The 10,461-nt window shown below is 36.0% G+C and overlaps 2 protein-coding genes across 2 annotated transcripts; both read right to left on the reverse strand.

Moving 5' to 3' along the window:
- Positions 1-767: 767 nt before the first annotated feature.
- Positions 768-3,789, reverse strand: LOC18055689 (zinc finger CCCH domain-containing protein 39). The gene is made up of 2 exons (XM_006450917.2): positions 2,359-3,789; positions 768-1,456 (listed from the first exon to the last, which is right to left on the reverse strand). Exons 1-2 carry the CDS (start codon positions 3,125-3,127, stop codon positions 1,209-1,211), a joined length of 1,017 nt encoding a protein of 338 aa, XP_006450980.1. The 5' UTR covers positions 3,128-3,789; the 3' UTR covers positions 768-1,208.
- Positions 3,790-5,488: 1,699 nt separating this feature from the next.
- LOC18055690 (zinc finger Ran-binding domain-containing protein 2) lies at positions 5,489-6,968 on the reverse strand. The gene is made up of 4 exons (XM_006450918.2): positions 6,827-6,968; positions 6,226-6,554; positions 5,815-5,885; positions 5,489-5,700 (listed from the first exon to the last, which is right to left on the reverse strand). Exons 2-3 carry the CDS (start codon positions 6,543-6,545, stop codon positions 5,816-5,818), a joined length of 390 nt encoding a protein of 129 aa, XP_006450981.1. The 5' UTR covers positions 6,546-6,554; positions 6,827-6,968; the 3' UTR covers positions 5,489-5,700; position 5,815.
- Positions 6,969-10,461: the final 3,493 nt, after the last annotated feature.

The raw sequence follows: 10,461 nt of genomic DNA on the forward strand, positions 1-10,461 counted from the left end.
TTGTCAGATCTTCCACTACAATCGCAAAAGAAATATATAATGATGGTCAAGTGTCATCATGAAAGAAACGAGAGAGCTTTAACTCCAATGTTCAAAACAGGTGCACAAATTATCAAGAAAATAGAAGGAATCAACAAAACGCAAACTATTTAACTGAAGCATCTCCTCTATTGCGAACATCAGTGACGATTGGATGGACCTGACACACAGTGGATAATTCAAATTATCAAAGTACTTAGCATGTTATATGTACATACGAAGTGAGAAACAGATTCTTCACACAAAGGGCTAAGAAAAACAAAATAAAGACTGATCATGCTGAAAATATAAGAGATATCAATACGAGGACGAGCCTTCAAGCTTTGCACCTCGGCATGAGTTAGTTCTGATAGTTTATGCGACTTCATTGAACTCCTATTATAATACCGTCACTAGTGTTAAAAAGTTACAGAATAATATATAGTAATAAATTAACAAAATTTTCATAATTTCATAGTTATTTCTTTCACAGTCATACTTGTTCTTTTTTATTATTATTATATTAAATCTTTAAAATATTTCATCCTTCTCTATCAATCATGCTCTTCATCGTCTTAATTCGCTATAAGTATTCCGATAGTCTATGCACAGGGCGCCTGTACTTTTGTCACATTTTCCATTGTTGGTAACAAGTAGCAGAAATCTGAGTTTGTCTCTTTGTCTTCGAATTGTAAGGACCATTAACCGATGCAAACAATTGATATTTTTATGGTCTAATAGATGGCGAATGATCATAAATGAGCCATTTTATCAAATTTCATTAAAAACTTCAAACACAGAGTTAGGTTCGGGAGGCCTTCGTGCCTATTTCACAATTCTTCCCAGAGATACATAGGCAAACTTCAGTGGACGCCGAAGTTTCAAACAAAAAATATGCACAATCCTCGAGTATATATCTCTGCAAATACAAACTGGAAAGTTGCTACCATAAAATAGACTATTGCTTTCAACGACTATTTTATTTGATATTTCAACAAGAATGACCAAACAATGGCGAATTCCAGAACTGTTACATATCTTTAACATGAACAATATTACTCTCAGAAAAGAAAACCAGAAGACAACTAACGGTACGGCATCAAGCAAAGAAAATCTCTCATCTACTGTTTTCTCTAAAGAATTAAAATCCCTTGATCGGAAGGCAAAAATGATTCTGACGTAACATGAACTCAGCTCTCTACTTGGCTCGGCAAGTTGTGCGCTAATGGCATATCGTCAAGCCAATCTGCATAGATCCTATTGATTTTCTTGGGTCCCTTCCATTTGAATAGGCACTGCTTGCCCTGCCCTTCTTTATTCAAAGTAGGCAACACAGCTGTGGGAGATGAATCATTAGCAGGGACCAATTGAGGCTTTACCGAAATGAAACTTGGATTCCCTGCTTCCCCTTCAGTTCGTCCACCAATTACCTGTAATTCTGATTACAGAAAAAAGGCCAAGATCAGTAACAATAAATAGCAAAGACACAAGTTCAGTCAACATTGCAACAAAATTGTTTATATGTAACAATGTCATCCAAGCAAGAAATACACAATACAATTCAGACACACTCTCTCAACCACAATACAATTCCCAATATACAGCTTTTGTTGGAACTTACATCAAAATATTAATATGTTAAAGAAAAAAAATCCAGTGGAAACATGTCTCAAAAGCTTTACTATTGCTTTCATTCAATTTTTATTTCTTTATTTACTGTTTTTATATATGTAGAGATGGCTAAGCTTTCTTTGCACAAGCAAATAATGTAAAACAACTTAATTATCATAGTAACACAACTCATAAATCATCCGTTAACAATTTATTATGGAATCCAGTTTTCAATAAGCTCGTTCTGGCATGAACTTCATAATTATTGTTGGCCCAATACCATTTCTCTCTAATGAAAGAAATTATAGAATTTTGGGGAAGCATTCAAAAGTTCTAACTTCCTGAAGATTATTCTACTCCTAGGGAATAATAAAATCAACATACAAATTGTGCTAAGAGAAAGATCTACACAGAAGAACTGATTCCACAATCATGCAAAGTGGAAATAAGGTGGGCGCACCTACAAATTAAGGCATCCAATTCCAAAGGAAATTAAGGTTCCTCAAATCACACTAAGAGAGGGTCACTTTTTCCCACTCTATAACAATTCTTTAGTCACTTCTGCATTCAATATAATACCTATTGTCAATGTAAGAGGAAAAGTCTTCAAGTAATCCCATAATAAGCCAATCTCCAATAAAAAGTACAAATTAAAAGAAAATCCTAAACTTGCACAAAGAAACCATAGTCAGTGTAGCAAAATATAATGATCTAAGCAACATAATATACCTGATTGCCCATGAGCAAAGTGACATTTTTCTCCAAAGGGACATTGACCTTGCGTCCACTTGATGCACAACTTTGTCTTCCAATAGACTGGTTTAACACAGTTGCTGCCCACTGGCCTATTACCTTCCGCTTGATTAGAACAGCTTCCTGTTACCACCGGTGGTCCTGTAGTACCAATGCTTATAGCTGAGCTCTCTCTGTACCTACCTGAATCATCCCTAAACTTCGCTGGATCTTCATGAAGAAAATTACATCTATCACCATAAGGGCATTCTTCTCCATTATAAAACTTCTTGCACAGCTTCATCTTGTGAATGATCTTCTGATCATCATCCCAATTACCACCAGATGATCGATCCTCCTCAGCACGGCCACCTCCTACAAGTTCTTGCCAGTTGGGAGGAGGCTGCCTCAAGTCCTCCATACCATGTGCAAAGTTACAATTCTCACCATTTCTACATGCACCATGCTTGAATTTTGCACATAAACGGGTCTTGAAGAAAATGTTGGTAATTCCTTTATTGATCGGGAGGTTCATTGACGGGTTCATCCTAGGATTCATTGGTGGGTATGTTGCAGAGTTTGATTCGTTATCCTCATAATTTCTAGGTCTCTTAAACGGAGGTTGTTGATCATATTGTGAAAGTCTGTCATATTGTTGTTCATCGCTCATTGAAAATTGAGGCCAGACACCAATGGCATCACTGCCTGCAGAATAAGACTGTAGCTCTTGCGCCAAGAAAGGAGAGCTAGAATTGGGGAAACTCATTCTCGTCAATTTAGGGGCTTGCAATTGAGATAAATGCTTCTGTAACTATACCTAGTAATCAAATGAATCAAGATATGCACTTTGGCTTCAAACTGAAAGAATCAACAAATATTGTGAAACCCAGATGATGATCAAAGAATATCAAAGTAAAATCAAGCAACTCTAACGAACGTATCTGAAAATTTTCAATCTTTTGGAAAAAAAATCAATAAGCCCAGATAAAAAATTGATTGATACTGACCAAAATTCAGAGAAAAATCAAGACTTTATATACGGACAACCGAAAAAAAAAATGCCAAACAAAATGAAAGGATGATCCAAACCTAAACGAGCATTCGTTCTATAATGAATCTGAAAGAAGAATAGAAAAAAAATCAAACCTCAAACTCTAACTTTGAATGAAAAAAAAAATAAAAATTGATCAAAAGTAGAGAACTTTAAGGCTTATATCTCATAAAAAGGAAACTTGAGACCTGTATTTTGGAAAGAATATATAGAGTGAGAGTAAAAAAATACCCTAGCCGCCCACAACAAGCCCTAAATTGAAAAAGGAGAAAATTTTGTGAAACCTAAAGTCCCAAACCAAAGAGGACTAGGATCCGAAACGGCTAAACCCCTCGCACATCACAAAACCCTATTGTTGTTTTACTCAATGGCGGTTTGTTTTTGTTTCCCCCAGTTACGGTTCCCAATCTAAAATAAACAGTAATTAATTCACCGGGTCGGGCCTACAGTTAGGTACCAATATTTTGTGCAACTGCGCTCAAAAAGTTGGTCATGGGCCCAATAGATTCCCCAATAACTTCATCCTCTTTCACCCACTACCGGGTCGGCCCAATAGTCATTCTGTTGCCCAGCCTGGCTATTAGCTAATAGATTTCTAATGATTCGGCCTCACTTTGTGTGTCAAATTCTAACAATCATGTGCGAGTGCAATTTCCTCGTTGACGTTTGTGTTCCTTTATTGTTGAGCTTGAGGTTGAGGGTCTTTTAAAGAAGATTTTGTTATTAAGCTTTAAATGGGTACCATCAGATTATTGATCTGGATTTCAGTAGGCTGCATCAAGGCAAATCCCCTTCTTCACGGAAGATTTCTCGAGTAGGCTCTAAATATGCTGCATAAGATTTCAAGTTAAGCTTCAAATGAGTTGAGATCAAGACAAGTTGTATGCTTAAAGCACTTGTAATATATTTTCTCTAGTGGACTTTAACTGGGCTATTACACATTTCAAGTCTACGCTTAAGATAGGCATTAAGGTAAGTTTTCTTTTCCTTATATCATATTTTTCCGAGTGACCTTCAAGTGTACTACATCAGATTTTTTCTGTTAAACTTTAAATGAGCTTCAACTCGAATAAGAATTCTGTTGTGCGAGTCTTGACAACAAATAAATATAATATGCTATGCTTCTTATTTCGGCACCCCATTCTTGGGTAACTAAGAAACCAAATGAAAGGGAAAGTTGACTGAAAGTAGAAAACGTCATTCATTATGGGCAGCTATACCTATATTCTTGCAGCAGTCTGGACCCTGAATGATGTGCTAAGGAAACTAGTTCACTACTTGCTCAACATCTCTCTACATGCAAAGAGTTAACATAAAGGTAGCTGATGGGAAGCCATGAAAAGATTCTCTTAAAAGCTAGGTAATGGAGTCTTGGGAGGAGACAATAACATACGAGTGGTTAGTTTGTCTTTTGACAATAATGTTTATATATGCACGTATTCAGCTTGCCCATTAAGTCAATGACAGTAACATAAAAGTGTTTTTGAAGCTGAAAGCTCAATTTTTAAGTACTTCCATTAAATTTTAGCTTTTGTTTATCAAACTTCATTGTAAACCAGTTTAAAATGAAAGGGAAAAGCAAGGACGGATGAGAAAATTCTATTTGACTCACTTTGAACTCGGGCATTGCATCTATGGTTTTAAAGCAGAGAGAGCATCTGGTTCTTTATCTTCATAATTATGTACATTTCTATGAGATTTGATGATTAAAGGGATTGTAAATTATTGCTGTGAGAATGCTTTTCTTTTGAAGTGAACTAGTCATTGTGATGATTCCTTGAATCTTATATCTGAGTTTCTGCATGCACTTTGTCATTCTTCTCCTCCCCCCCCCCCCCCCCCCCCCCAAACAAAAAAAATAATTTCATTTTGCATTGATTGAATTCAAAGCTCTAGCTAGTGGCGGTCCATGATTAAGACTTTGATTTCTCTATTGATTTTAGCAACCACAGCCTGTCATTCGTTGGACCACTTTATATATAAATTGCTGTTGAATTATAGATGTTTCCCACACTACACACCCGAGGTGTGGACACACAGAGATGGAGATAGGAAGATGACTTTTCATGAGGTGCTAGAAAACATAGTGTCTTCATTAATTAAGCGGAAAAAGAAAATTACAAAAGAGAAGAGAAATTTCAAAAGCTTCATGTTAGAACAACAACATGCACCATACGATAAAGCCAGAAACCCTTAAATTCTTCCACTGCATGCAGATTTCATGACATGCTTGTGAAAAAGGACAGACCTTCAAGCCATGATTAACTTAATAGCCTACATTGCACCACCTGAAAAGTACAAGGGGCAAAAAATCAATTTAAGATTCAGAGCTAAATATTACATACAACTCAACTCAAAGATATTAAGTTATGATTTGTAGTATATGAGGATTCGCTTCTTACTTTATTCCCTTGGTGTTTTGCATTTGTAGCACTCCATCCTGCTAGCATAATTGTGAACTCCACATCCCATTCTGCTTAACAAATTAAGATGCATACATATTACTTTTAATTTATGGTAGTCATATCTGATTTAAAAACCCAGACATAAATGATTCTAAATGTACATCCATTTAATTAATCATGCATGTGTTATCATCATCATAATCATTTGAGACAATGCTGCCCAATGAGAATATGAATGCAACAGTTAATGTGCCATCTTGAAACAATGCAGACTGGTATCTGGCCTTGTTACTTATTTAGGAACTAGGAGTATGAACTCTACAATTATTGGATTTGTATACTATATATCATATAACAATTAGTCTAGGCATGCATAATTTCTTGAAATAAAATGTCATTGTGATTCACCTATTGCAAATCCAGTCACCCGATTTCCATCCTGGGGGGACACTGCCATCAGTTCCATAAGCCATCATGTTAGCACAAGCATAATCAGTCTTCGCAGCCCCACACCTATAGCAGTTTGGTCGGCTGGCATAATTGTGAGCTCCACAGTTCATGGCGGTGCAATACCAGTCTCCGGCTAGGACCTCTGTCCTGTTACACAAGTAGGTTGATACATCGGGGCCCCCATACTTCGGGTACCCGCAACGCTGGCATGCTTCTCGCTTCTTGAAATTCTGGTGTTGGCATGCAGCACACATCCAATCTCCTCCTGACCAGCTCATTTTTTTATCCTGACATATGACACGTGCAAATTTGGACATATTAAGCAGCAGTTAATAAACAACTAATCACTTTCAATATGTGCTTGTACTCTTATATATGAAACTTTACAGCAAGCTACTTCCACCAATTCAAGAAAAGATTTCTTTAAGTCATACTCTTGGTATCAGTGCTCTTCTAACTATAAGCATAAACAATTAAACAAACCACGACTAGCTGTTTGATATACAACTTGCTGAATTTTCAGTAGAAAATTAACAAAGCACGGAATGGAGAAGCTCACCTTAATTCAGAAAGGCTTTGAAACAAAAATCTAGTGCTGATGAGCAGTAGCTGTTTGTGACAAATGGTCAATGCAGTTGGTATTTTGGTGTTTGGGTGGGGGCGCTATATATACTTGCCAAGGCCTCATGTGTGGGGCCATGAATGGTGCTCTATCATTTTTATAACTTTTTCAGATGGTTCTTTTTTTTTTTTAATGTTGTGATGCACAAGTGGAAATATTTCTGAGAGATTTAGATAAACCTCTTCTTTTCTGCTGTTTCTTTCACTGTTCTTTGGGAAGAACAGGCTTGTAAAGAGGAGAAATAGTAAGCCTATGAACATACATTTTTCCTACAAAATTCCAAACTTACCCTCTCTTTATATGATTCCCTTCAGCATTATTGCAAAAGAAAATACTTTGAAGTATTCTCCATATCTATTTCCAGTAAGGTGGGTGGTATTGGGGAAGATGTTATTTGAAAGCTGGCTAGCTGATACAACATTTTCCCTCCTATCCCTTAGTAGGATTGCTCCCACGTGCAAAAGTAGACGTGGATTAAGGATGGCAATGGGGAGGGGAGGGGAGGGGACCAGCATCCCTGCATCCATCCCTGCACCCATCCTTGATATTCTATATATATCCCCGTTCTCTCCCCGTCCCCATTAGAATTGCCTAAGGTGATCTCCGTCCCCTCCTCGAATAATAAAAGGGGATCCCCGAAAGATCCTCAATTTCTGAATATCTGATACGTTTTTAAATTTAAATTCTGAACCTGATTTAATCATATTAAAATAAAAATTTAAACCAAAATAAGGTTTGACAATATATCTTACACTAACATTAATCCATTACAAAAATCACACTACAAAAATCACACTACAAAATACAAATCATCAGAATAATTATCTTCGTCAATCTTCATGATCTTATAATAAAAAGAAATTATTTTTATATCAATAATGAAATAAATGAAATGGGTATAGATACTGAAATTAATATTTTTAATAAAACATCTATTCTTACACCTCATGCTCCTCATGTTTTTCCTAGAAGAATGTGACAAATTGAGAGAATATTAGGTTTCAAATCTAAAACAATAAAAATAATATAGGTAATATGACTCATAATTTAAAACATTTTTGGGCCAAGGCCTTTAGAATAAGGTTTGGTCAAATAGTAATTCAGGACTACAACTAGTTAAGTAGGCTCAAAATTTTTATAGTAAATTTATATAAATATTTTGATATTTGTTATTTATACTAATATTTAATATAATTTAAATTTCATTATTCATTTATTAATAATTCTAAAAAATAAAAATAAAATTAAAAATTAATACGAGGAAATAGGTAGGGGATGAAGATTCTACCTCATCTTCGTCCCTTCCCCAAATAAGAAATTTGGTAAAAAATTATTCATGTCTCTTTCCTGAATAAGCAATTGGTTATAAAATCATCCTCATACCCTCCCCGAATAGAGAAAATCCCTAAGGGTCTCCGTCCCCGTCGGAATTTTTGCCATCTCCCTACCGTGGATGCCCATGTTTGTGCAAACGTCGTACGCATACGTGGAACTGTCCAACTTGCAAATACACTTTCCTGGAGGAGGTTTATATAGTCCCGGTGCACATGGGACAGTAAAAAAGCTCAAACAACTCTGAAACATTTCACTTGGAATCAATTCCTTATGATGCACAACCATTGCCAAATTCTTTTCTTTCCTTGTTTCGATTCCTTTTCTGCAATAATTCAAAAGCTATTTGAAGATTCATATCCCTTTGCTCTCCAGCTCCCATTTGTTAATGTGTGTATGCACGTCTATATTCCAATGTGACTTGACCAAAGCCTCTTTTGCTCGTGATTGAATTCTTAAAAACATGTGTGCATAAACCACAGACTTAAAACTTTCTCTGGCTCCTGCCAAATGTGGACACGTCAGGTTCAAAGTTTAGCAGTCAAATGGCTGGCAAAATTTTAATCAACTTCCATTTAAGGTTTTACTAAAAAGCGAATGTTCTCAGTTGTTTAACTGGAATAATAAGATTGCGGCGGCTTGACGCTGTCAAGAATGGGCTTGAGAACCTGGTATGCTAGTTATCTGAAAAGTGGTACATTGCAGGTGGGCTCCTTTTGAACAATACTGAATAATTTTGCAATACTGTAAACAAAGATTGAATGCAAGAATCATATTCTTTCTTAACTATAAAATAGTGTTAACATATATTTTCTTGCTTGTCAGCACTCATCTAGAGGCATGCCAATTGCCAAAGGCATTGAACAAGAGTCTGTTCATAAGCATGCATATTCACATACATGTCTCATCGGCTTAAATCAATTCTTCCTGCACCATGCCTTGCTAGTTGACAGTGGCCTGATTGGTCACCACTTTTAGTTTAGCCCCTTCTGTGAACATGACACCGAATATTATTATATTTTATTAGCTCCTAATTAAGTAAAAAGTTATTGTGGTAAAGTACCCATTAATTTTTCTGCCCCATCTCTCCAATGTGGGCACAGCAGGAAATAAAGGTAAGAATAGAATATTATTATTTTTTTTGCAATTGCTAGTAGTAACTTCCTTCAGAATATACTCAATTGGGGCTTCTTCACAAAATAAAACCATAAGAGGACCTTCTGACTATGGGATGTAGGGTCACTTTTGCTGACATGGCGACATATTCAATCCCACGTTGGCATAGATGGTTGCGTGTTGACCTAGGGTTCGATAAGGAGGAATCCTAATCACCAGTATTGTACCAGACACAGTGCATATTCCACAACACATAAAAAACCTTAGACAATGCATCAACTTCTTTATTCTCAATTTGTGATGGTTTTTTGAAATGGGGCCATCTCTCCTCAATAATACTTGCAGAATCCACATCCATAAGGGGATTACCCATGAAAATAGCCGTTGCTTTTGAATTTTTGAATATTCTCCCCTTCCTGCCACATGATTGAACAGGGGCACTTAAAACCTTATTATACAGTAATCATTGTCGGCTTGTCGCATCAATCTTGCACATTTCAGATGCCTTAACAGATATTGTAGCTATTAATTTTATCATACTCAGCTCACCCATCAAACTTGATTGGAGAATGACTAAGAACAACTAAAGCCACTTTATGAACTTTACATAGCAATTTTGGATTGGTAGGTGACTCTTCTATGGGTGACAGATATTATCATCATAAAAGCTTCTGAAACTTGGTATTCTTTTTTCTTTCTTTCTTTCTTTTTGCTATTATCCTAATGACCATGAAAGCAAGAAAATAACCGGTGCATCTTTTAAAATGGGTCAATGATTGGACCAAAATGTCAATCCATCTAGTGCTATAAAGAATTGGGATTTATTTTCTTTTGTTTTAACCCGATATAACAAAATGCTCTCTGGATAAGGCTGCTTTCTTTAATTCCAATGATAAAGCTTCATCAGGACAGCATTTGCTTGTTGGAAAAATATAATAATAAGTTGCTATTTGAAAGCATAATTTTGACTGGGACTTATTTAGTGTAAGTAGAAGGTTAAGGATGATTTGAAATTTTCTATATCAGTACTTTAAAATGATGTATTTATCTACTGAGATAAATGAGAAATAGATGCTTAAAGCACACCTGCAGACAGCAGGAATAAAAGTAAGACTATAGAGATG

Source organism: Citrus clementina, unplaced genomic scaffold, assembly GCF_000493195.1.
Source record: "Citrus clementina cultivar Clemenules unplaced genomic scaffold, Citrus_clementina_v1.0 scaffold_1, whole genome shotgun sequence".
NCBI classification, from domain to species: domain Eukaryota; kingdom Viridiplantae; phylum Streptophyta; class Magnoliopsida; order Sapindales; family Rutaceae; genus Citrus; species Citrus x clementina.

What these genes read in the sequence shown, in the direction of transcription:
- LOC18055690 (XM_006450918.2), bottom strand. Translation starts at nt 6,545, where the DNA reads ATGAGCTGGTCAGGAGGAGATTGGATGTGTGCTGCATGCCAACACCAG. An exon ending in GGTGACTGGATTTGCAATAG is followed by an intron (nt 5,886 to 6,225) that starts GTGAATCACAAT and finishes TTTGTTAAGCAG; the next exon opens with AATGGGATGTGGAGTTCACA.
- LOC18055689 (XM_006450917.2), bottom strand. Translation starts at nt 3,127, where the DNA reads ATGAGTTTCCCCAATTCTAGCTCTCCTTTCTTGGCGCAAGAGCTACAG. An exon ending in CTTTGCTCATGGGCAATCAG is followed by an intron (nt 1,457 to 2,358) that starts GTATATTATGTT and finishes TTCTGTAATCAG; the next exon opens with AATTACAGGTAATTGGTGGA.